Here is a 27823-nt window from a genome sequence, read left to right as displayed (position 1 = left end):
TGCGGCCGTATGAGGGGCAGTCCAAGGTGATCAGTAACAACGGGTCCACGTACCTTCTGGACGTTGGGGGGGGCGGGGGAAGAGGTTTTCACGGTGGACCGACTCAAACTGGCCCATGTGGACTTGGCGCAGCCAGTCGAGGTTCAGGCACTGCGGCGCAGAGGCAGACCGCCCAAACAGAGACTGATCCAGACTGTGGACATTGGGGGTGTATCGCCGGTTCTGGGGGGGTGCGGTTATGTGGCCACCCTCTTTCTACACAAGTGAACTGGCTCACAAAATAGCCCATGCACAGGGAGAGACTTTTGTAATGAACCTCTGACGTCATTTCCGCCTGGAGAGGGCTGGAAGGGAACTGCTTAAAAGCCAGTGCCGCGCAGTTTGAATAAACGAGTCTCGAGTGCGGCTTACTGAATGCATGTCATTATTTCTAGCTCTGCGTGTAGCCCATCACTACACTACAATATCTTGAATTGCATAGAGTTTCACTCCTTCTTCGCACCCACACTCCCGACACACAAAATGAATGTTAATCATCATTGCCTGGTTCGATATCAACTCCAGTCCACAGCTCCAGGGACGCTATTGTTCAGAGCTGCATTTTAAATTCCATCTGCAGTCACATCCAAATCTGAAGAATGGCTTCTGTTGAACTTCATATTTGTTACATATTCTAACTGCAGAATACGTCATAACACTGAGCTAAGGGGATGAACACTATTGAACTGCTGACATTTCAGCTTATGAATTTTTAGTTTTTCATGCTTTACAATTTTCCCTTTTTTTTGGGCTCCACCATGAAAAAAGGAGCATGTGATACACAAATGAAAATTCTCAGTTAAATTGATCAAAATCCTTGGTTGTAATACTCATTTATGTGAACAAAGGGTTGGGAGCTGAATACTTTTTCAAAGCACTGTATCAATGAAAAAATCACTGCTTTTTTAACATAAACACAACTGATGCCATTTAAAAACCGCTTGCTCGAAGCACAGTTAAGTGTCTAATAGCCACACAAGTGCACGCAATTTACCCAAGAGAGAAACGGTTCAGCAACAGGGTTTTGTCCCAATTAAATGCCGTACTGTCCCAGATAAACAAAGGGAATTTCTGCTATTTTCTAGGTTAGTTTTTATTCTTTGAGTTATCCCAAATAAGCAGCTGATCCCAAATTAACTGATCACCCAATTAAATGGAATCCATTGTATATAATTAAAAATTAAATACATAGTGGAGAAAGAGAGGAAAAATAGTGATCCAATCACAAACAAGAGAAAATCTGCAGATGCTGGAAATCCAAGCAACACACACAAAATGCTGGTGGAACTGAGGTAGTGGACATGGGCATCAGCAAATTTATAGATGGTGTTTGAGCTGTGCCTAGCCACTCGGTCATGGGTATAGAGTCCAGCAGTGGGCTAAGCATGCATCCTTGAGATGCACCGCCGCTGATTGTCAGTGAGGAGAATCAACCAAGTGGTATACCTTTGACTGAGGGAAACAGCCACAGGATACTCAGTACTTCCTGCCTCTTCCTTTTCCTCTCCTGACCATCACTCAACTAACTACCTGCCACCTGCAACTTAGTGGCATCTGCCTCCCTAAAGCTCTTATCTATCACCTCCTCCCATCTCCCATGTGAACCGAAAGTCATCCGGCCACAAGTCCGGTTCCCTAGCAGGATCTGCAAGGAGCTGTAGCTGAGTGTCCTTCACTGGTCGTGCCCGTAACGGAGGTGGCTGAGGCTGCAACCCTCAGCAGCCTTTTTCCATCCTGTGCATTGCTGCCTCCAAACCAGGCTGTGATACACCATTCAGAATGCTCTCCACTGTACACCCGTAAAATCTGCAAGAGTCTTAGGTGTCATGCAGACACCTAATTCATGCTGACACAACTGTATTTCTATGTTATATTGTTGTACATACTATTTATTATAAATTATTATAAATTGCACATTTAGACAGAGGCATAACATAAAGATTTTTACTCCTCATGTACATGAAGGATGTAAGTAATAAAGTCAATTCAATTCATGCTAAGTTTCCTCAAGCTCGAATGAAGTAGATCTGCTGATGGATCAGCGTGTGTGGCCCCAAGGCTGATCCTTCAACATGGCAACACTCAGGAACTTGACGCCTCACACTCTCCTCTACCGACCTCAATGAGGCATGTATCCCATATAGCCTGCAGCTGTTTTGGATCAAAACCCTGCATCAGTTCCTTTCTCCCCACAGATGCCGCCCAATCTGCTGAGTTTTCTCCAGCAAATAGGTCTTTGACTCCTGATTCCAGCATCTGCAGTCCCTTATCTCTATGAGGTTGTTTCCTATAATAATCACGGCTTCTGTTATTTCCAAATGAGCTCTAAATAATAAAGCCCACCCCACAGTTCGAATCTCATCTACTCCCCTCTCTGAGGCCTCTTCTGAAACCATATAATAATCAGGCAGAGAGAGAGGCCGCTCAGCCCACCAGGTCTGGGGACGTTTTATAATGAATAAAATTCGTCCCGGTCTCCCAAATCTCCCTTAGCACTCTGCGAAATGCTTCTTTTTCATTCATGTTGCAAATATCTTTTGAACGATATCCTGCTTTCTGCCACCTCGCCAAGGAACAAATACACCTTAACAGAAAATACTTTTAAAATAAGGGAATGCTAATTTTCCACCCTCCCGCAATCACACAAAGACGTCGTGTCCTCCTCCCTCCCCTCGCCGAGCACGGCGTGCGGTGATTAGTTTAGAGCTGCTGTCAATCAAGCTCGCGTCCCGGAAGTCCGAATGTGAGTGGCGTTTGTTAATCCAGGGTTACGCCCGAGTTTGGAAGGCAGGTGAGCCGGTGTAGTTACGGGTGTGGTCTCTCTGAAACTTTGCATGTCTGGTAGTTTAAATTTATGCATTCCTGTAAATGACGAAAAAGCAAAGTTGCAATGAGATGTTGCGGCGTTGTGACTAGGAGGAGGCCCGGGGGGAAATGGGGATCATTTCCTGGATGGAGCAGTGGTCTGTCGGCCGAGTCATAAACTCAGGGTGGATAGCAATCAGTTATACCCCGCTTTCCCATCCAGCTAGTGAAGGTTTCCAGATTTAAATTAATGGTGTTTGGCTGATCCTACCCCGCTTTCCCATCCAGCTCCGTAACCAGACTTTTAGTAGAATCATGAAACTCGCGGGGGGGGGGGGGGATAATTTTAAACTTGTTGCCCAACGTTTTAAGCTAATTTATGCAACAAATACAGTAAAATGCCACTATTATATGGAAAACTCTTGCGTGATCTTTCATTTCTTGTTTGTTGAGGATGCACGTTAATGGTCTAGTCAGCAGAGGAAACACGTAAGTGGTTTGGGGGGGGGTCAGCTGAGCAAATCATTCATCTTATTTGGAGTGATGTTCAAAAATATTTTACACAGTGGTAGAAACCTGAATTATACTTTTATAATTGCCAATTAATGTTGGAATAACTGATAATTTTAAGTCAGTGGTTGATAGATTTTTAATAACCAGAGGTATTATAGGAAAAGCTCGATTGGATACATTGGTGTTAAAGACTCCAAGACAAATAACTTACTGTTGTACTTCATTTCCATAACCATCAAATATAGGAGCAGGATTAGGTGACTCAGTTCATCTAGATCTGCTCCAGCATTCCATCACGGCTGATTTATTATCTCTTTCAACCCCATTCTCCTGTGCCTTCTCCCCATTAACTTTGATTCCCTTACTTATCAAGAAACTATCAACCTCCGCTTTAAATATATCCAATGACTTGGCCTCCACAGGCATCTGTGGCAATGAATTCCACAGATTCACCACCCTCTGCCTAAATTACTCCTCATCTCTTTACTAAGAGGACATCCTTGTATTGCGAGGCTGTGCCCTCTGCTCCTTGACTCCCTTATAAGATTTGAAACTTCAGCCTTGAGAGCTGGCCGTTTACACTGGCCCTTCAGTTTGAAAGCTAGCCTGCTGGATTGGCTTCCTGTGTGTGCTGGCAATGACTGTGCCAGTCTTGTGAAACCAGCATAAGTAATCTCTCCCCATTGTCTGCGACCGAGGCTCTGGATCCCAGGCCATTCCCAACTCTGCTCCGAATGGGAATCTCTCCCAAAGAGATTTCAATTGTAGAATGAAGGATTTCAAATGTAGAATTGACACCTTGTAGAATTTTGATACCAGAAACAGCAAACGATCCAGCACTTCTGCTCAGTGAACAGTGTGACCTCCTTAATTACATCACATATGCTGTCTGCATTTTCCCTCTTCCCCCCACATCCTCCACCAGTCACGTAGAATTCTCCTTATCCTCACTGTCCACCCCTCTGGCCTGCACACTCAATCAGTTGGATTTCACAGTTTCCACCAGCTCCAAAGAGGCACTTTGAAGGGCCGGTTCCCTTCGTTACTCCCTGGTCTGCTCTTGCGATGTGAACAACCACTCCCTTTTGTCCAGTGCGTTCCCATTGGAGGTGCAAAACCTGTCCTCTCATCCTTTCCTTCCTGCCAACAAGGGGTTAAGTAGTGGTTGACTTGCACTCCTGTCTCCTCTACACTGGCGAACCCAAATGTGGCCTGTAGGAGCAACCTTCAGCTTCCTGTCTGACTCTTTAACTCACCATCTGTGACTGCCTGCCTGTTATAACGAAGACCAATGCAAGTTTTAGGTACAACATCTCTTCCTCACTGTGTGCATGTTGCTGGATTCAGTATCAAGTCTTACAACTTTAATTAACTTGTTTTCTCTCTCTGTCAGGAAAAATTCAGTCAGTTCTGATAATTTATGATATTGACAGACTTTTTTGCTATGTCAGTAGTCTTAACTGTTGAGCCTGTTGCATGGGCCTGCCCTTTGCAACACCTAGCAGAAATACCGAAGCACTATTGCCCTCTTATTGCCTTCATTAACCCATTTAATATGTTCTCACCCTAGTCGAGATCACTCCCTTTCTTTTCTACATCCCTTCTCTGCACTTTAAACATTTTTTTGTATAATTTCTCCACCCCAATGCAAGGAAGAGTCTCTGACCTGAATCGTGAATTTAATTTCTCTTTCCACAACTGCTGCCTGATCTAACGATGAAAGGATTGGCTTTGTCTGTCACATGTACGTTGGAACATACAGTGAAGTGCTATGTTTTGCGCCAACAACCAGCGCGGTCTGGGGAGCGCGCTGGGGCCATGCTTCCAGCGTCAGCATATTTTGCCCCTGGCTCACTAACCTCAGCCATATGTCTTTGGAAAGCCAGGGGCGGTGGTAACCAGAGCACCCAGAGGGCAGACAGTGGCAGATATCAGAGATAGCTGGCACCGTAAAGCGATTGCGCTAATCGCTACACTACCATGTCGACCCTCTGAGTATTTCAGTGGCTCCATTTAACATCAGAGAACGTATGCAAGATTCAGCCTGAAATTCTGACTCTCTGCAGACGTCTACGAAACTCCAGTGAATGAATGTTAGAACCCCAAGCCCCTCCCACACACAAGCATCAACCCTTCCCCACCTGCCTCAGCAAAAGCATTGCCCCCCACCCCCACCACCACCATCCAGCATGCAAGCAATACCAAAACCCCTGAAGAGACCTTGATCCAGGGTCCACCAAACACCACTGTTCACCCGGCCATTTGACATGCCACAGGCTCGCTTGCTGTCTCTTACTTACGATAGGGGGAGAGAAGTATCAGTCCTACCACAGCGAGAGGGGAGACCAGCAGCTTGCTGTTTCAATGTTACAGTCTGCAGCGTCACTTTTATTTCAAGTTCCCAACTTGAGAATCAGCAGCACACCATTGAGAGAGAGAGTGATCATTCACATGCAGAAGTCTCTGACAGTCGCACCCAATGTATCAATGTTCCAATCTCCCGTGACGCTTCAGTTGGTGACACTGGCGAAGAAACGGGCCCACAAAGCTGCACCCTGAAGGCGCGCATCTTCCGGGACGGTCCTGCAGATATTGAAAACAGTCGCACGGTAAGCTCCGAGAGCTGAAGCCCATTGCCGTGAAGAACCGCAGTTTGAGTGCAGCTGTAGGTCACGGACTCCGACAGGACCCCAGCCGTCTAGGAAAGGAAAGAAGAAGCATTAAAGAGAAGAATTTAAGCTGTTTTGCAGCTGCTGGACTGGGAGAAGTTGCTCTCTGGCACTCCTTTAGCTCCACCACATATTTCCGGCATTTTTTGTTTTTATATCTAAAATTATAGCACTGAAATCGCTATTCCAAAGAGTAAAGTTCACCTTCATCCATGTAGGCTAGTGGATTTTTACCTTTGTGCTGCTACTTTTTACAGTGTTGCGTTATCTAAGGTAGTCTGTTATTTAGATAAAGGATAGAGTCTGTCTAGCTCTGCCCAGTGTTAAACCAATAAAGAAAAGAACATTAGACCTTGCAATCTATTAATGTAATAACTTTATTGGAGACACGAGAGACTGCAGATGCTGGAAGCCTAGAGCAATGCTTGAAGTCCTGAAGAAACTCAGAAGGCCAGGCAGCATCTATGGAGAGAAATGATTGGTCGATGTTTTGTTTCAAGACCCTTCCTCAGGACTGGAAAGAAAAGGGAGGAAGCCAGTGTAAAATTATGGGGGAGGAGGGAGGGGTGGAGCAAGAGCTGCCAGGTGATAAAGTGAATACAAATCAGAGGGGGAAGGTAGGCAGTGGGGAGGGGTGCACTTGTATTGGAAAATGATGTAAGAAGCAGGAAGGTGATAGATGTATATTGACAAAGATCTGGAGAAGATGGAATGTGATGGGAGAAGACAGTGGGCATGAAATAAAGGGAAAGAGGTCCCAAGGTGAACCAGAGGGATGAAAGAGTGGTTGATGGGTTGATCAAGAGGGCTGGGGAGGGGAATAAGAAGGTGTGTGGGGGCTAATAGGAATGGAAATACAAAAGGGAGATGGGGGGTGGTGTGGGGTGGAGAGAGGTTGCTGGAAGTTGGAGAAATCGACATTCATTTTGTTAGGTTGGAGATTACAAGAGCAGAATATGAGGTGTTGTTCCTCTAATTTGTATCTGGCCGCAACTTGGCAGTAGAGGCCATGGACAGATTCATCAGTGTGAGAATGGGACGTGGAATTAAAATGGCTGGCCACTGGGAGATCCTGGCTCTCTTGGCAGACAGAGCTGGGCGCTGGATGGAGCTGTTCCACCATCTCCATCAGATCTCATTGATGAGGCTGCAGTGGGAGCACGGAATACAGTAGATTGACAAGTGAAGGACTGCCTCACCTCGAAGGATTGCATGGGATCCTGAATGGTAGCGAGGGAGTAGGTGTAGGGGCACGTTTTACCCTTTGCACAGCCGGAGGGATGAATGTCTGGAGAGGGTTCAAAAGGAGGGATGGGTGAATAAGGGCGTCATGGAGAGAGCACTTGCTGGGAAAAGCAGTAAGATGTGCCTAGTGGTTGGATCATGCTGAAGATGGTGGAAATTGTGGAGAATGATATGTTGGATATGTAGGCTTGTGGGTGTTAAGTGAGGACAAGGGGGGCTCTATCACTTTTATGTATCGGGGGGGCGGCCGAATAATCAGGAAATAGAAGAGATGTAGTTGAGGATGCATCGACAGCAGTGGGACTGCTTTTGAAAAAGAAGGATGTCTTGGGTGTCCTGGAATGGACATCATGTGAAAAAGCAGAGGATCTGAGAGAAGGAAATAGCATCCATGCAAATGACAGGGTGGGTGAGGTGTTGTCAGGGTAACTGCGGGAGTAGTGGGGTTGTGGAAGATATCTCCCAAGATGGAGGCAGAGATGAAGAAAGGGGAGAGAGGTGTCAGAGATGGACCAAGTGAATTTCAGGGCTTGGTGGAAGTTGGTAGTGAAGTTCATGAAATTGATGAGCTCTGCGGGAGCTTGGAAAACAGGGCCAATGTTTCCCCCTTCTTTTCTTTCCTAATGAAGGGACTCAGCCCAAGATGTCAACTGCTTATTCCTCTCCATAGAAGGTGCCTGACCTACCGAGTCTTCCGGCATTTGTGTTTTAGTCTGGATTTCCAGCATCCCCGGACTCTTGTGTTTACCATCACGTCTACCCTCAATTGTTAGCCAAGGAAGAGGAGGTGTTGCCAACTGCACTGTCAAATGGTACTTGCCTCCCAATAACTTGGTGTTGGGTTTCACCAGGAACTAATTCCTCGAGGTAAGGATACCTCAATCTTAGACAACATTTGAAAATTTGTGGTATCAAGGAACCTAGTTGAAATTGAAGAAATAAGCAATTAAGGGGAAAGCATTCCATTGGCGGAAGTGATATCTTGCGTAAAAGATGTTAGCAGTTATTAGAAGTCCATCGTGCATGGAAGTTACTGAGGGGAATCTCCAGATGCTACCCGTCGTCAGGTGATGTGGATGTCAAAAGACATGGTAGCATTGTGGTTATTGCAACGCTTTACAGTGTTGGCTGGGGGATCAGGGTTCATTTCCTGCCACTGACTAAGGATTTAGCATGTTCTTCCCATGACCGTGTGGGTTTCCTCTGGCTGCTTCGGTTTCCTCCCATATTCCAAAGACGTACGTGTAGGCATGCAATGTTTGTGACAGAAGCATAGCAATACTTGTGCGCCACTCCCGGCACATCACATATTGTGTTGCTCAATGACACAAAACAACACATATTACTATATGTTTTGAGGTACAGTCTAGTGACAAATAAAGCTCTTCTGGTGGCCAGTGATTCAGCAATGCCTCTGTTCTAGTGATAAACTCCTTAAAGTGAAACAGTCCATGCCTGAATGCAGGGGCTAAGAAAGAGCGGTTAGATAGATAGATACTTTATTTCTTTGGGATCAATAAAGGATCTATCTAATGTATCTTAACACTTAGTGGCCACTTTATAAGGTACACCTGTACACCTGCTCATTAATGCAAATATCTAGTTAGCCAATCATGTGGCAATCAACTCAATGCATTAAAGCATGCAGACGTGGCCAAGAGGTTCAGTTGTTGATCAGAATGGGGAAGAAATGTGATCTAAGTGACTTTAACTGTGGAGTCATTGTTGGTGCCAGATGTGCTTTGCATCAATAAGGAACACAATATGTGATGTGCTGGGAGTGGCCCACAAGTATTGCTATGCGTCTGGTGATCTGGGATTTTCACACACAGCAGTCTCTAGAGTTCACAGAGAATGGTTCAAAAAGTAAAAGACGCCCAATGAGAACGGCCAGACTGGTTTAAGCTGACAGGAAGGCGACAGTAACTCAAATAACCATGCATTAACAGCAGTGCTGTACTTCAGTGTATCGTTGAATGCACAACATGTGGAACCTTGAAGTGGTTGGGCTACAGCAGCTGAAGACCACACCGGGTTCCGAGGTGTACCTCATAAAGTGGTCACTGAGTGTATGTGCCACACAAGTATCAGGTGGTGATAATTTTAGTAAAAATAATTACATGACCATGTAGCTTCTCCGCTCACTTGGATTATCACTGTTGTGTCCCACTAGCAATGTACTACAGGGTTAGAGATGTCATCATGCAGGGGTATAGATAGGATAACTGCAAGCAGGCTTTTTCTTCTGAGGTTGGGTAGGACTAGAACTAGAAGTCACAGGTTAAGGGTGAAGGGTGAAATATTTAAGGGGAACTTGAGGAGGAACTTCTTCACTCAGAGTGGTATGAGTGTAGAACGAGCTGCCAGCAGAAGTAGTGAATGTGGGTTCCATTTCAGCATTTAAGAGAAATTTGGGTAAGAACACGGGTAGGAGGAGTAGGAAGGGTCATGGTCCAAGTGCAGGTCAATGGGATGAGGCAGAATAACAGTTTGACATGGACTAGAGGGGCCAAAGGGCCTGTTTCTGTGCTGTGGACCAGAAACTGGACTGAATTAGCCACATGTATACTATAGCTACAAGAGCAAGTCAGAGATGTCTTCTGACACCCTGCAACCTTTCCACCTTCGGAGAGTAATGAAATATTCTTCAGTTACATCTCTCTGCAAACTATCTGGATCCCCTTCACAGTTTGCATTCCACTGAGTTTAGTGTCATCAGAAAACTTAGATACTCTGCACTTGGTCCCCTCTTCCAAATTGTTAATGAACAGTCGTGTGGCCAGCACCGACCCCTGCAGCACTCCGCTCACCACTGATTGCTAACCAGAGAAACGCCCATTTATCTCAACACTCTGCTCTCTATTGGTTGACCATTCCTAGCAATTCTGATACATTACCCCTATCTCCATGCATGCTTATGGAAAGCCTTTTATATGGCACCTTATTAAATGCTTTCTGGAAATCTAAGTATACAACATCTACCTGTTCTTCTCTATCCATTGCACTCATTATATCCTCAAGGACCTCCAGAAATGTTGTCAAACAAGATCTGCCCTTCCTTAATCCATCCTGTGTCTCTGATAAAACCACTTCTATCCAGGTGGCTCACTGTTTCTTCCTTAATGGTTGCTTCAAGCATTTTCCTGACTACAGGCATTATGCTAACTCAGTATAGCTACCCACCTTTCACCTACATCCTTTTTTAAACAGCGGTGTGACATTCGCTGTCTTCTAACCCACCGGGACCTGCCCAAAGTTGGTGAATTATCACAACTGTGTCTCCTATAACTTCTGCCATTTTGTTCAGTATCCGGGGATCTATCAGGACCAGGGACTAGTCTACCTTTAGGTCCACTAGTTTTCTCATCAATACCTCTTCAGTGACAACAATTGTTTCGAGGTCCTCACCTTCCATTGTATCTATAACATCTCTCTTTGACATTTTAGATGTGTCCTCCACTGTGAAGGTCAGCACAAAATAGTTGTTCAAGGCCTTGGCCATTTCCACATTACTCAATATTAATTCTCCCTTCTCATCTTCCAAGAGACATACTGTACACTTACTTTGGCCACCCTTTTCAACTTCATATAGTTATAAAATCTTTTACTATCTATTTTGCTAGTTTACTTTCATAATCTATATTCCCTTTCCTTATTGCTCACTTAGTGGTTCTTTGTTTTTAAAGTTTTCCCAATCTTTCAGTTTCCCACTACTCTTGTTGACTTAGTACGCATGAGCTTTTAGTTTCATGTTGCCTATTAATTCCTTAGTTATCCAAGGCTGCTTTACCCTTACTGTTTCTTGCCTTTAACTGGAATATACTATTAAACACTGTGAAAGCTCTTTTGAAAGTCTGCCATTGTTCCTCAGCAGGCCCACCATAAAAATTGTGTTCTTCGTCTATACTGGCAACACCCCTGCCGCCACCCCCGCCATCCTATTGTAGTCTCCCTTATTTAGGCATAGAGATTAAACTATTGCACCCTTCATTTGTATCAGAAATTCACTCATACTGTGATCACTCTTTCCAAGCGGATCCCTAACTACAAGATCATTAATTTTGTCTTTCTCATTGCAAAAGACTAGATCTAGGATAGCATTTTCACTTATAGGTTCACTGACATGCTGTTCAAGAAGACTATCATGGATGCATTCTATGAAGTCCTCCTCAGGTCTGCCTCAATCAACATAATTTGCCCAATCTATATACGTGCAAATTGAAGTTCCCCATGACAATTGCATTTCTAGTCTTACATGAATCAGATATTTCTTGGTTTATTGTCTGTACCTTTGTAATGTTATTACAGTATTCAGTTGCCTGTAGACAACTCCCACCAATGATTTTATTTTCCTTCTATATTCCTAAACTCTACCGAGATAGAGTCAACATTTTGTTCTTTAACCCTTATATCGTCTCTCAATATCGTCCTGATCTTATCCTTAATTAAGGGCACCACCCCATCTCCCTATCTGTCTGCCTGTCCTTCAGTATTACCTGATACCCTTGGATTCTTAATTTCCAATCATCTCCACCCTCCCACCATGTTTCTGTAGTGACTACTAAATCTTAACCCTTTGTACTGATTTGTGCCATACATTCACTGACCTTGTTTCAGATGAGGTTCCCTTATACTTATTGTCCTTTCAGAATCTAGTAACCCCTGTGTCCTTTACACTTGATATTTCTGTACTCCATTCTTGCTTTTCTCTTTTCTAGCATTAGCTTTTGTCTCTGCATTGCGTCCCTCTATTTTGCTGCTTGGGTTCCCTTCTGAACAGCACTAGCAAATAATGCCCTGGGGCATTGATCATGGTTACGCCCAGGTGTAGTCTGTTTGGTATGTTCAAGTTCAAGTTTATTGATATTTCAAGCATATACATGTATACCACCAAAGGAAAGAACGTTCCTTTGCACAACACAGTATGTAGAACTCACACACAACAAATAAAGTAATATTGCCACAAATAAATTATTACATGTGTTACGTACCCCGTTAACTGGGTTGCCAGACCAGCAGAAATAGACCACTTAGTTAGAGTCTGGTTAACAGAAACTTTAAAGTTTTATTACGGAAATAAGCAACACAGTACAATAATCGTAAGGATATAAATGCAACAGGTTAGCAATGATAAAACACACGTACACAGAACTAGGATAATAGAAATCAATCAAGCTCTATCGCAGTCTAGGGGTAAAATAATCAGTCTCAAGTGACGCAGAGTTCAGTTCAGCTTAGTACAGTTCGCAGTAATCGCTATTGTGCCGTTGGAGAGAGAGAGATAGATATGCACCTCCCTGAAATGAGTTTTTGCAAGGTGGGATGTCTGGGTCTGTTGAGTAAAAATGTATGGGATTTATGGCCACAGTTGTCTGCTGCCATTGCCCCTTGCTTCCTTTGGAGGAATGGCACAGACTACCCAACACCAGAAAATTATGGGCCCCCACTCCTAGACCATTCAATGCTGGCTTGTGGGTCAGAAAGATGGTCTGTGGAACCTTGTTCCACCACTGTACAAAGGCTGCCTCTAGTCCTTGAGCTTTTTTCAGAACGTGGGATATGATATTAAATTTTAACGGTTGCTGAGCAATAGTTACAAAGGGTTAATTAGTTGAGTACATTTGGTGATTGCTTGGAGAACCTGTAGTATTTGAAGGGTGGAGTTTCGAGACTTCCAGGCCCTTTATAAAGCAAACGTTTGCAAAGTTCAAAGCATTACTCAGCACAACTCGTTCTGCTTTCAGAACCGCTACTGAAGTCTGCTCACCAGGATAATGGCATATCTGCCAAAGCTTTTCAAGTACATAGATGACAATCAAGATTTGTATGTAACAGTAAGTGTTTGCTGTTCCTGCATTTTGTAACTGTTAATCCACTGGTAGGTAACTGCTTTTCTTTTACCGTGCTCTAATCATTTTTCCCTGTTAATAATGAGGCAAGATCATATCCACAGGATTTTTTTTAGTGTTAATCACTTGAACTTGCCTGTATTGTTCAGTGTTATGTTTAATGAAGACCCCTTTCTGAGAAACAGATTACTGTAAGTAGAGTGCAGTTCCACAGCAGTAATCTGTTTTTAAATGTATCAGCTCCTCATGTATCCAAGTGTTATTTTAAGAAGGGAGACTGTCTGTGGCAAGCAGCATAGTGATTGATATTGCAGAAGAGGTATGTATATAATACTGATTAAGGAGGTGGGGTAGATAGAGGATTGGCTTTGTTGCTAGTTCCTATTGAGGGCTCTGACAGATATAACAAAGTAATCCTTAAAACAGCCTCTGCAGCTGAGACTATAATCTGGAAGTAGCAAGGCAAATTCTTTGGCATTGTATCTGTGGAGTGTGTTACTACATAATTGATGGAGCTGGGGCCTATATTTGTTTTCTTCATTATAGCTGCCCATTGTGAGTAAAATATTAGAAGTTTAGAAGGTGTCATTGAAGAAAGGATTTTCCAAAGTGAAGAAATCTTGAAGTCTGTGATCAGACACAAACTCTTATTTGAACTTAGCTCTCAGCTCAAATTTGGTTTCAAATTTAAAAGGAAATTATTTTCCACATACCCTAAGTCAGCATAGTTGGCAAATATTTGCAGATCTTTCCAGTATATTTAGTAAGCATTCCTTTTAATTATTGTCTTTCTACATAACATTGCGTTTTAGTGAAAGTTCTACATGAAAGCGGTATGATGCATCAGGGCAGTTTAAGGAAGTGGTTCTAAAATACTGTCTCCAATCTTCCTCCATCTTCCTCTCACCCCACCTTCCCTGAACACCCCAATCCACTGCCTCCTCAGACATTACCAACCTCCTTCCCCCCCTCTGATTCTGGCTCTCATCCATGCCGGGTCTTCACAATTCCCTTCGACCTTCCCCCTCTCTGAGGCAGAACGTTCTGTCCTCAGTAAAGGCCTCACCTTTGTCCCCCTGCGACTACACCTCAGTGAGTTCCGTGCCTGCTGTCACGCTGAGCTCTTCTTCCGCTGCCTCTGTCTCCGTGCCTACTTCTTTGGTAAGGACTCCTCACCCAGCACCAATGACCCCTTCTCCCATCTTCAACCCTCCTCCTCTTCCTAGACACCCTGCTCTGGTCTTCTGCCTGCTCTGGATCTTTTCATTGCCAGCTGCCGACGGGACATCAACCATCTCGACTTCACTCCTCTCTCCATTTCTAATCTCACTCCTTCCGAACGCACTGCTGTCCATCCCCTCCACACCAGTCCTAACCTCGCCATCAAACCCGTAGATAAGGAGGGTGCTGTAGTAGTCTGTCATACTGACCTCTACCTTGTGGAAACCCGGCAACAACTCTCAGACACCTCCTCTTACTTACCCTTTGAACAGAACCCCACTAAAGAACACCAGGCCATTGTCTTCCATGCCATCACCTCCCTTATTAACTCTGGGGATCTCCCATCCACTGCCACCCATCTCATACTTCCTGCACCCAGCACCTCCTGTTTCAACCTCCCACCCAAGATCCACAAACCTGCCTTTCCAGGTAGACCCTTTATTTCAGCTTGTTCCTGCCCACTGAACTTATCGGCGTACCTCGACTCAGTTTTATCCCCCCTGGTTCAGTCCCTTCCAACCTACATCTATGACACTTCATATGCTCTTGATATTTCCAATGATTTCAAGTCCCCTGGCCCCGATCATCTTATTTTCACCATGGATGGCCAGTTGCTATACACCTCCATCCTCCACCAGGAAGGCCTCAAAGCTCTCCATTTCTTTCTGGACACCAGACCCAACCAGTTCCCCTCCACCACCACTCTGATCCACCTAGTCCTCACTCTAAATAATTCTTCCTTTGGCTCCTCCCACTTCCTTCAAACAAAAGGTGTAGCCATGGGTACTCGCTTGGGCCTCAGCTATACCTGCCCTTTTATCGGCAAAGTGGAAGAATCTATGCTCCAACCCGTCACTGGCGTTACCCCCACTTTTCCTACACTACATCGACGACTGCATTGGTGCTGCTTTCTACACCTATGCCAAGCTCATCGACTTCATCAACTTTGCCTCCAACTTCCACCCTGCCCTCAAATTTACCTGGTCCATTTCTGATACTTCCCTCCCCTTTCTCGATCTCTCTGGCTGTATCTCTAGAGACAGCTTATCGACTGATGTCTATTATAAACATAGACAACTACCTGGACTATAACCCTTCCCATTGTACTTGTAAAAACGCCATCCCCTTCTCTCAATTCCTTTGACTCCGCCGCATCTGCTGTCAGGATGAGGAATTTCCTTCTTTTTGATAATTCAGTTAGCAGTCATGCAGTTCCAGCCAAATACAAATATAGGCTTACTTGAATCTTAATAAGTGGCATTGCTTAAATTTTTAGTACTTTAATGTCCTGTATTACAGTAACTACCGAATAGAATGCTTGGTAGTTGTTTTCCATTTATTCCGCTGTGCTCACACTGCATTCGACTGGTTAATGTGAATTTGAAATAATCATGTAAATGGTATGCACTTATTGTCCCTCTTGCACAATGATGCTGAAATACTGGTAAGACAGTGGCAGCACCGTCTACCTCCAAGTTTTAAAATTATTTATTGTGGTTGCGGGGGTGGGTTCAAGTTAACATGTGGAGGTGTGAATCAGCCCGATGGCTTGGGGTGGGGGGAGGGAAGTAACTCCTACGTTGAGGTACACTGCTGACAGATTGCCTCTTGTAGATGCTGTCAATGGTGGGGAGACCTGTACCCATCCACTAGCCTCTGAAGCCTCCTGCATCCATGTGCATTGGAGTTTCCATAACAGGCCATGATGCAGCTGCTTTGGTATTTAAAAAAAAATAAACTGCTTCATCTCTCGATATAAACCAGGTTGAAGTGCAATGCTGTCTTTCTGTGATCTGTGAAAGTGTGAAGGTAGCTTTATAAACGAATTGAGTTTGTTTCCCCAGCGCCTCGCAGAATGGGTGGCAATACAGAGCGTGTCTGCATTGCCAGAGAAGAGAAGCGAAACTATAAGAATGGTGGAGTTGGTCGGCAAGGAGATAAAAAAACTGGGTGGATCAGTGGAGCTGGCTGAAAATGGGCAACAAACGGTGAGAACTACAGAGGATGTGCTTCTTCTGCCCTTTATCCTCTCCACCTATGGCCTCCCACCTTCTCACTTCATCCCCCCTCCCCCACCTACTTGCCTTGCCCCTCCCCGGTTTCACCCTCCCACCTGATGGCATGAACATTGATTTATCTAACCTCTGATCATTTTCCCCCCTACCCCTTCCCTCTTCTTCCATTCCCCAATCTGGCTCCCCTGTTGCCTCTTCTCTGATACCTCTCCTACTTCCCTTTCTCCCGTGGTCGACTCTCCTCTTCTATTAGATTCCTTCTTCTTCAGACACCTGTCACACCCCAGCTCCTCACTTCATCCCCACCAACCTGGCTTCAACTATCATCTTCTAGCGTTTGTACTCCTTTCCCTCTCCCCACCTTCTTATTCCGGCTGCCCCCCCCCCCCCACAGTCCTGGTGAAGGGTCTCAGCTCGAAACATCAGCTCTTCATTTTTCTCCATTGATGTTGCTCGATCTGTTGAGCTCCTACAGCATTTTATGTATGGCACTCTGGATTTCCTGCATCTGCGGAATCTCCTGTGTTTATGACGTGCTTTGGAAATTTCTTTATCATTTCAAATGTTCTTATTTTCTTATCAAAAGTGTTGAATATTGTGTTAAGATTTCCCAGCTGTGACCAGCCCACTTGCCTCAAAGTTCAAAATAAATTTATTATCAAATAAATTTATTGTCACCATATACAACCCTGAAATTCATTTGCTTGCGGGCCTTCACAGTGATACAAGAAACACAATAGAATCAATGAAAGACCTCACCCAACAGGACAGACACATAACCAGTGTGCAAAATACAACAAAATGCAAATACAAAAAGAAGGAGAAAGAAATCGAATGATTCAAATGGTGGTTCCTTTTATTATTGGAGAACATCCACAGTGTACAGCCTGATATAATAATAAATAGCAATAAATATTGAGAGCATGGGATAAAAAGTCCTTGAAAGTGAGTCCATAAGTTGTGGGGGCAGTTCAGTGGTGCAGTTGAATGAACTTATCTTCTCAGATTCAAGAGCCTAATGGTTGAGGGGTAATAACTGTTCCTGAACCTATAGTTGGGTCTTGGGGCTGCTGGCAGCATTGAGAAGAGAGTGTGGCCTGGATGGTGGGGTCCTTGATGATGGATGCTGCTTTCCTATGACAGCGTTCCATGTAGATGTGCTCAGTGGTGGGGATGGATCCATCTATATAGGCTTTTCCATTCAAGGGCATTGGTGCTTCCATACTAGGCCAAGATGCAACTAGTCAATATTTTTCTCTACTGCACATCTATAGAAGTTTGTCAAAGGTTTAGATAATATGCTAAATCTTCATAAACTTCTAAGAAAGTAGAGGCGTTGCTGTGCGTGCCGGACCAGGTTAGATCCTTATTTGATGGATCAACAGTTTATTTCATGTAATCAATAGTTCATACCATTTTATATGCAAATACAATTCTCTCCACAACAAATTTCACAATTGGTCACTGACCTTGATGTACTTTTTAAAATTTTAAATCAGCTGCCTGATGGAACAAAGATTCCGCTTCCACCAATCCTATTGGCCACACTGGGCAATGACCCAGCCAAGAAGACCGTATGCATCTATGGACATCTGGATGTTCAGCCTGCTCAAATTGAAGATGGATGGGATTCTGAGCCCTTTACGTTGGTGGAAAAAGATGGTGAAATTTTTTTTTTTGTTCATAATACGGTTGCTAGAGTTCCATGTCTGGCCTGAGCGGCACAATAATTTCACCAAAAGCATTTCTTGTTTGATATTTAGTTTTCGCTTTCATCTTCTGACCAGAAGCTTGATGGAGTAGTTGGAAAAACGCTTGAGCATTCTGATGGTTGAGTAGCTAATATAAATACAGGATATGTAATAGAAACATAGGAAATAGGTGCAGGAGTAGGCCATTCGGCCCTTCGAGCCTGCACCGCCATTTATTATGATCATGGCTGATCATCCAACTCAGAACCCCGCCCCAGCCTTCCCTCCATACCCCCTGACCCCCATAGCCACAAGGGCTATATCTAACTCCCTCTTAAATATAGCCAATGAACTGGCCTCAACTGTTTCCTGTGTCAGAGAATTCCATAGATTCACCACTCTCTGTGTGAAGAAGTTTTTCCTAATCTCGGTCCTAAAAGGCTTCCCCTCTATCCTCAAACTGTGGTCCCTCGTTCTGGACTTCCCCAACATCAGGAACAATCTTCCTGCATCTAGCCTGTCCAATCCCTTTAGGATCTTATACGTTTCAAACAGATCCCCCCTCAATCTTCTAAATTCCAACGAGTACAAGCCCAGTTCATCCAGTCTTTCTTCATATGAAAGTCCTGCCATCCCAGGAATCAATCTGGTGAACCTTCTTTGTACTCCCTCTAAGGCAAGGATGTCTTTCCTCAGATTAGGGGACCAAAACTGCACACAATACTCCAGGTGTGGTCTCACCAAGACCTTGTACAACTGCAGTAGTACCTCCCTGCTCCTGTACTCGAATCCTCTTGCTATAAATGCCAGCATACCATTCGCCTTTTTCACTGCCTGCTGTACCTGCATGCCCACTTTCAATGACTGGTGTATAATGACACCCAGGTCTCGTTGCACCTCCCCTTTTCCTAATCGACCACCATTCAGATAATAATCTGTTTTCCTATTTTTGCCACCAAAGTGGATAACTTCACATTTATCCACATTAAATTGCTTCTGCCATGAATTTGTCTTTACCAGTCTTTTCTTTTTTACATATCTATAAACGCTTTTACAGTCTGTTTTTATGTTCCCTGCCAGTTTTCTCTCATAATCTTTTTTCCCCTTCCTAATTAAGCCCTTTGTCCTCCTCTGCTGAACTCTGAATTTCTCCCAGTCCTCAGGTGAGCCACTTTCTCTGGCTAATTTGTATGCTTCTTCTTTGGAATTGATACTATCCCTAATTTCTCTTGTCAGCCACGGGTGCACTACCTTCCTTGATTTATTCTTTTGCCAAACTGGGATGAACAATTGTTGTAGTTCATCCATGCAACCTTTAAATGCTTGCCATTGCATATCCACCGTTAATCCTTTAAGTGTCATTTGCCAGTCTATCTTAGCTAATTCACGTCTCATACCTTCAAAGTTACCCCTCTTTAAGTTCAGAACCTTTGTTTCTGAATTAACTATGTCACTCTCCATCTTAATGAAGAATTCCACCATATTATGGTCACTCTTACCCAAGGGGCCTTTCACGACAAGATCGCTAATTAACCCTTCCTCATTGCTCAAAACCCAGTCCAGAATAGCCTGCTCTCTAGTTGGTTCCTCGACACGTTGGTTCAAAAAACCATCCTGCATACATTCCAAGAAATCCTCTTCCTCAGCACCTTTACCAATTTGGTTCACCCAGTCTACATGTAGATTGAAGTCACCCATTATAACTGCTGTTCCTTTATTGCACACATTTCTAATTTCCTGTTTAATACCATCTCCGACCTCACTACTACTGTTAGGTGGCCTGTACACAACTCCCACCAGCGTCTTCTGCCCCTTAGTGTTACGCTGCTCTACCCATATCGATTCCACATCTTCCCGGCTTATGTCCTTCCTTTCTAATGCGTTAATCTCTTCTTTAACCAGCAACGCCACCCCACCTCCCCTTCCTTCATGTCTATCCCTCCTGAATATTGAATATCCCTGAACGTTGAGCTCCCATCCCTGGTCACCCTGGTAATGAAGAACATGGTGGCTTCGTTTTGTTTCCTTCATCGCTGTGGGTGAATTACTAAAACTCAGTCATGATTGTCTTCAATTACCTAAATCGAAGCGTTCAAAGTTCAAAGTAAATTTATTATCAAAAGATGTACAGTGTATATCACCATATACTACTTAGAGATTAATTTTCTTGCAGGCATTTACAGGAAGATAAAGAAATAATATAGAATTTATTAAAAAGTGTAATTAACAAAGTTTGACAAACATCTAATGTGCAAAAGAGAACAAATTGTGCAAATAATTTTAAAAATGTAATTATATAATACAAAGTTACAGAGTCCTTGAAAGTGAGTTGAAAGGTTGTGAGATCAGCTCAGTGTTGAAGTGAACGAAGTTATCCACACTGGTTCAGGAGCCTAGGATGGTTGTTGGGTGATAACTGTCCCTGAAGCTGGTGGCGTTGGACCCAAGTCTGCTATATGGATAGCCCGATGTTGGTTTACGAGCAGAGAGCATGGCTTTGCTGATAGAGGCTGCTTTCTTTTCCCAGTGCTCTTTATAAATGTGCTTAGTGATGAAAAGTGAAAGATCAAACCTTTGATCAAAGATGAAAGATCATCAGTACTTCACTGATTACAGGGGAACGGTGATAAATAAGATTGCATTGTGTAGTCTTATGACTGCACCAAACTAACAAGAACCTTTGTCGTGAGCACTTAGATTTTAGCTCATCTTGAGCGTAACACCCCAGAAATGTGGGTGAAAATTGCCCACTGCTTTCGGTCATAATTGCAATTTCTATTAAAAATGAATCATTTTCAGTTGTTGGCAAACAGCAAGACAATTATTTGAGCAATGAGAGGAAAGCTGTTCTCTCTTGTTTTCCAAAGTGAGAAAGAATTTGCTTTCTCTTCTTCAACTGCACACAAAATACTGTTCAATTGTGATGAACATTCTAAGTCCACCAAGGACAGTCCCAGGTCCAGCTGCAAAAGGAGGAGGGTTGGACATGGGGCTAGCAATCCCATCCAGTAAAGACGTAGGCTACAGAAATACCAGCAGTAGCTCCAAAGACCTCACTCCTGGGAGAGGAAAGATCTTGAAAGAAGGGCTAAACCGAGGGACTGCTCGAAAGACTGGCCCAGGACAGAGGACTCTGGCGAGCTACTGTTTGTAGCTTAACGCTTGAAGAGGTGGTAGTAATGAACATGTTATGAAAAATGAGGTATTATCTATTAAGATACCTTCTGCTGAATGGAGTGGTTTAAACTATAAATCCCTGTTAAGACAACCTAGCCAACACTTTTGTGTAACATTCTTCTGTTTGAATGAGGCTTATCTAAATCATTACAAATATAAAACACAAAATAATTGATTGCATAAGTATTCACCCCCTTCAAGTCAGTATTTCGTAGATGTACCTTTGTCAGCAATTACAGCCTTGAGTCTGTGTGAATAGGTCTCTAACAGCTTTGCACATCTAGACACTGTTATTTTTCCCAATTCATCTTTACAAACCTGCTCAAGCCCTGTCAGATTTCATTGGGGTCATGCGTGAACAGCCCTTTTCAAGTCCAGACACAAATTCTCAATGGGATTGAGGTCTGGACTCTGATTTGGCCACTTCAGGACATTAACTTTGTTGTTTTTAAGCCATTCCTTTGTAGCTTTGGCCTTGTGCTTGGGTCATTGTCTTGCCGGAAAACAAATCTTCTCCCAAGTCGCAGTTCTCTTGCAGACTGCGTCAGGTGTCCCTCTAGGATTTCCCTGTATTTTGCTGCATTCATTTTACCCTCTACTTTCACAAGCCTTCCAGGGCCTGTTGCAGTGAAGCACCCCCACAGCATGATGCAGTCACCACCATGCTTCACGGTAGGGGTTATGTATTTTTGATGATGTGCAGTGTTTAGCTTAGGCCAAACGTAGTGTTTAGTGTAATGGCCAAGAAGCACAATTTTGGTTTCATCAGACCATAGAACCTTCTTCCAGCTGACTTGAGAGTCTCCCACATGCTTTCTGGCAAACTCTAGCCAAGATTTTATGTGAGTTTTTTTTTAACAACAGTGGCTTTCTCTTTGCCACTCTCTCGTTAAACTGTGACTGGTGAAGCACCCAGGCAACAGTTGGCATATGCGCAGTCTCTCCCATCGCAGCCACTGAAGCTTGTAACTCCTCCAGAGTTTTCACGGTCTCTTGGTGGCCTCCCTCACTAGTCCCCTTCCTGCACAGTCACTCAGTTTTTGAGGATGGCCTGCTCTGGGCAGATTTACAGCTAACTCCACCATGTTCTTTCCATTTCTTGATGACTGACTTGACTGTACTCCAAGGAATGTTCAGTGACTTAGAAATTTTCTTGTATCCATCTCCTTGCTTGTGCTTTTCAGTAACCTTTATGTGGAGTAGCTTGGAGTGTCCTTTTGTCTTCATGGTGTAGATTTTGTCAGGATACTGACTCACCAGCAGTTGGACCATCCTGATCCAGGTGTATTTATACTTCACCTTGTCTGCACACAGATCTCTAAAAACAGATCTCCATTTAACTAATTATGTGACTTCTAAAACCAGTTGGCTGCACCAGTGATGATTTGGTGTGTCATATTTGGCGGGGGGGGGGGCGGTAGTGAATATTTATGCAATCAATTATCTTGTGGTTTATATTTGTAATTAATTTAGATAACTTTGTAGAGATCTGTTTTCACTTTTTCTGTTGATTGCTGTCAAAAAAGCCAATTTAGTTGCACAGTGATTCACTGTTGTAAAACCATAAAACATGAAAACTCCCAAAGGTGCTGAATATTTTTATAGGCACTGTATATACAACTCTGAGATTAATGTTCTTGTGAACATACTCAATAAATCCATGATGGAATCAATGAAATACTGCACAGCTTGGGTGTTCAACCAGTGTGCAAAAGACCACAAACTGTGCAAATACAAAAAAAATAATAAATAAGCAATAAAAATCAAGAACATGAGATGAAGAGTGAATCCATAGGTTGTGGGAACATTTCAATGATGAGCGAGTGAGGTTATCCTCTTTGGTTCAAAGGGCTGATGGTTGAGAGGTAATAATTGTTTCTGAAACTGGTGGTGTGGGCCCTGAGGCTCCGGTACCACCTTCCTGATGGCTGTAGTGGAAGAGAGCATGACCAGTGTCCAGGCTCACATTACCCGTTCCTGCAACTTCATTATAGAAACATAGAAACAATACAGGCCCTTCAGCCCACAAAGCTGTGCTGAACATGTACTTACCTTAGAAATTACCTAGGGTTACCCATAGCCCTGTATTTTTCTAAGCTCCATGAGGCGATCCAGGAGTCTCTTAAAAGACCCTAACTTATCTGTTTCCACCACCATCGCCGGCAGCCCATTCCATGCACTCACCACTCCCTGCATAAAAAACTTACCCCTGACATCTCCTCTTCCTTCTTCCAAGCATCTTAAAACTGTGGCCTCTCATGCTAGCCATTTCAGCCCTGGGAAAAAGTCTCTGACTATCCACACGATCAATGCCTCTCATCATCTTGTACACAATATATGTATCATTCCAAGCCTCTCTGTTCCTGTACCCCGAGAGAATCATCTTTTCGTTATTTGCTTCTCTTCATTCTTCCCAGCAAAGTTCAAAATTTAAGGTAAACTTATTAGAGTACATATATGTCACCACATGTAACAACTGCAAGATATCACAATAAATACAAGATACACAACAGAATCAACAAACAATACAAGATGGACAACAAGCATTGTGCAAAAAAAAATCAACAAATAGTGCAAATGTAAAAAGAGAGATAAAATAACAATAAATATTGAGAATAGATGAAGTGGCCTTGAAAGTTCATCCATAGGCTGTGAGAATATTTCAGTGATGGAGCAAAGGAAGTTATCTCCTTTGGTTCAAAAGCCTGATGGTTGAGGGGTAATAACTGTTCCTAAGACTGGTGGTGCAGTTCCTGACAATCATCCATATCATTCTTTTAGTGGGCCCGTAACGTGTGCAACTATTGTGTGCGTTTACCCTCAAAGCAGCAACTGCATCTCAGATGTAATCCTTTGGTTGTAAAGAGCTTTGAGATATCCTATGGGCACCAAATATTTTTTATTTAGTGAGATTGTGAACGCCATTGACATTGCACTATTTACTGCTCATGTCCAGAGTATTCTGAAAGTCAATGATCTGTCTGGCCCAGAATGCAGTTGCATGGTAGGTATTTTGCTGAATCTTTTGTGAGAGTTCTGAACGAGGCTGCCTACTATTAGTTTACAATTGCTACATTTAGATTATTAGATTTTCTCTCTCTTATTTCTGGCTTGTTAGACCATTACCATAATGCATGCTGTACCCTTCTCCCCATAGTCATCAAATTAGTGAAGAAGCTATGTAGTGATTGATCTTTAATTCAATCTGCAAAGACCTATTAGTGGAGGTTAAATCGGAACCCGATGTTGTTGAATTGGATTAATGCCACCACGCTGTTGCTTGTCATCTGTATCAACGATCTGGATGATAATGTGGTCAACTAGATCAGCGGATTTGCAGAAGACACCAGGATTGGGGGTGTAGTGGACAGCGAGAAAGACTTCACGGCTTGGAGAGGGCTCTGGACTGTCTGGCAAATGGCAGATGGAATTTAATACCGACAAGTGCGAGATTTTGAACTTCGGTTGGACCAACCAGGGTAGGTCTTACACAGTGAACAGCTGGACACTGAGGAGTGTGGTAGAACAAAGGGATCTGGGAATACAGCTCCATAATTCATTGAAAGTAGTGCCACAGGTAGATAGGGGTGTAAAAAAACTTTAGGCACATTGGCCTTCATAAATCAGTGTATTGAATACAAGAGTTGGGATGTTATATTGAAGTTGTACAAGACGTTGGTGAGGCCTAATTTGCAGTTTTGTGTGCAGTTCTGTTCACCTACCTTTAGGAAAGATGTAAATAAGGTTGAAAGAGTGCAGAGAATATTTACAAGGATGTTGCTGGGTCTCGAGGACCTGAGTTAGAAGGAAAGACTGAATAGATTAGGACTGTATTCTTTAGAAAATAGAAGATTGAGAGGAGATTTGATAGAGGTATGCAGAATTATGAGGGATATAGATAGGGTAAATGCAAGTAAGTTTTTTCCACTGAACATGAGAAAATCTGCAGATGCTGGAGATCCAAGCAACGCACACAAAATGCTGGAGGAATTCAGCAGGCCAAGCAGCGTCTATGGAAAAAAGATGCTGCCTGGCCTGCTGAGGTTCTCCAGCATTCTGTATGTGTTTTTCCACTGAAGTTGAGTGGGACTACAACCAGGGGTCCTGGGTTAAGAGTGAAAGGTGAAAAATTTCAGGGGAACATGAAGGGAAACTTCTTCAGTCAGAGGGTTGTGAGTGCTGCCAGTGTAAGTGGTGCTTGTGAGTTTGATGACAACATTTAAAAGAGGTTTGGATAGTAGAGATCTGGAAGGCTGTGGTCCCAGCGCAGGTCGATGGGAGGAGGTAGTTTAGATGGTTTTGAAATGGAGACTAGAGAGCCTGTTTCTGGGGTGTACTTCTCTATGACTCTGGCTATGATTTTACACTTGTCTGAGACAGTAGTTTTGAGGAGGAAGTACTTAACACTGGAAACTTATTCTGTTCAGCACCTTGTGACATACTTCATGGTAGCCATATCCTGTTTTTTTTTGAAACTGTCAGCAATTAAAACACCAAGGAGAATGCAGTCATTTGCAACAAAGGGGTTAGAGGCATGTGAGAGCTTGTCACCACTAGATTATGGTTACTTTTTTTAAAAAAAGCTAAGTCGGCCACATATGAGACTGCTGTTCAACAACTTCCTTCCCATTCCCTTTCATCTTCTGACCCTTCATTACTTTCCTCTTGTCCTCATACGTACATACATTACATTACTACACAGTTTTCTGTCTTGACAAAGACTCATAATTAAAAGTTAGCTTTTCCCCACAAGTGCAGCTTGGAGGCTGAGTGTTTCTGACAACATCTGTTGTGTTTCATTTTTCTGCACTCTTCTGATACGAGACCCAGTAGTTCAAGCACCTGCACATGCACCGAAACCTGCCTATCCATTCTAAAATATCTGCCATGTTTCTGGTTAGACTGTTCTTTTTTAAGAAAGTGTTTTGGAAACCAGTGACATAGAGAATTAAATTTAAACGAAGATGTGTTTAACAGGCTGTTTTCAGGATAAATCTAGAAGGTTTGCACTCCCTCCTCATTCCTGAAGTTGGGGACATGTTAATTATATTGATTGAGACAGGGCATGAGAGTAGTGCAATTAGGAATTTCCTTTACAATATTTGTTGTAAATTATTAATGCTAAAGGAAATGCTGAAGTAGACGTTTCCTCGGAATTCCATTGGTTACTCTTTGCCAACCAAATGAGTTCAAAGTAAATTTATTATCAAAGTAGATACATGTCACCAGTGATTCATTTTCTTGTGGGCATTCACAGATGGAAGGAACCATCATAGAGTCAGTGAAGAACTGCACATGACAAACAACCAATGTGCAAAAGGCAACAAACTATGTAAGTGCAAAAAGAAAAAAAAATAAATATCAAGAACATGAGTTCTAGAGTGAATCCATAGATTGTAGAATCAGTTCATTGTTGGAGTGATTGAAGTTATTCCCTCAGGTTCAAGAGCCTGATGATTAAGGGGTAATAATGTTTCTAAGCCTTCCGTCCAGGTTTCGATCAGCGTCCAAAGTGAGTTAATTAAGATTTGTTGCTTTATTTTAATCACCTCCTTACTACCAGCATATTTTGATTTCCCATGGGTGCCTTTAGAGGGTAGATTTGCTGAGCATGAGACTGAGAGTAAACAGCCCACATCTTAAAAAGAGTACAAAGGTCTTATGTCTCTGCCTCAAAGCTGAATTAACTGAATTATTTGAGTCTGATATCAATGATGTGATAATGCCATTGAACAACATGCTGTAAGAATTAATGATTTATTTTTTTGTTTCTTTCACGGGCTTGTTTCTATCTTTGCTCTGTGTTCTTAATGGAATTAATTAACAATGCAGCTGGAATTGTGCTGGCAACAACCTCAATACAGTTCTTAGTAATTAGTTTTGGGACCACAACTAAAAGGTCTAGTAAAGCAACCTGCTCTTTCCTCCGTGTATTATTTAACTGAGGAGTGGGTCAAGGGACACTTGCAAACACAGTGGTAGTTTTTCTTACCTGCCCATTCAGGTGTATTTATCACAAGTACATAGAAACATACAGTGAAATGTGCCATTTGCGTTTACAATCAACGCACCTACAAGTGCTGCCACACATTCTAGCGCCAACGTAGCCTGCCCGTAATGCTTGGCAGAACAACAGACAACAAAACAACAACTGCAAAACAAGTCCCTTTCCTGCCACCCACCCACCAACATGCAAACAGATAATCCTCCAACTCCAGGACAGGCCACCAGTCTCCAGTCTCTAAACCAGCTTTCAGGCTTCAATTCTGGACCGCTGGTTGACCTTCATGCTCCAGTCTTCGATATTGACCTTTGCATTAGCCAGTGAAAGGACACCAAACTCCTGCTGGCCTACCAGTTCTCGTGCCTCCCTGTGTTTTACCTGATCACGTATACTCTTGGTCTCTGGCCTTTGATTGTCAAGTAGAGGCTCGGACTTGGAACGCAGAGTGCGAAACAGAGGCCTGACCCTTAACTCTTCCACATTCCTGACCTGCACATCCTGTACCTGAACTATAACCTGACCCCTAACTCCCCTGCCGTTCCCCAAAATCATTCCTACGAAACTAAGAAAACAACTAAGTCTGAGTCATGATCTA

At 43.3% G+C, this 27823-nt stretch overlaps 1 protein-coding gene across 2 annotated transcripts in view; it reads left to right on the top strand.

Moving 5' to 3' along the window:
* The first annotated feature begins 2760 nt into the window (after positions 1-2760).
* Positions 2761-27823, top strand: part of cndp2 (carnosine dipeptidase 2) — a 57463-nt gene continuing 32400 nt past the window's right edge. Inside the window, exons 1-4 of one of the 2 annotated variants that reach the window (XM_063055010.1) lie at positions 2761-2830; positions 13016-13105; positions 16186-16329; positions 17856-18018. In XM_063055010.1, the coding sequence (XP_062911080.1) occupies positions 13046-13105; positions 16186-16329; positions 17856-18018 (367 nt within the window). In that variant the 5' untranslated portion in view covers positions 2761-2830; positions 13016-13045. Of the gene's footprint in view, positions 2831-12993; positions 13106-16185; positions 16330-17855; positions 18019-27823 lie in introns of those variants that run through there. The other variant, XM_063055017.1, reaches the window with a different exon arrangement.

This window comes from Mobula hypostoma, chromosome 1 (assembly GCF_963921235.1).
Source record: "Mobula hypostoma chromosome 1, sMobHyp1.1, whole genome shotgun sequence".
Classification (NCBI taxonomy): domain Eukaryota; kingdom Metazoa; phylum Chordata; class Chondrichthyes; order Myliobatiformes; family Myliobatidae; genus Mobula; species Mobula hypostoma.
This window is presented reverse-complemented; position numbering and strand designations above follow the sequence as displayed.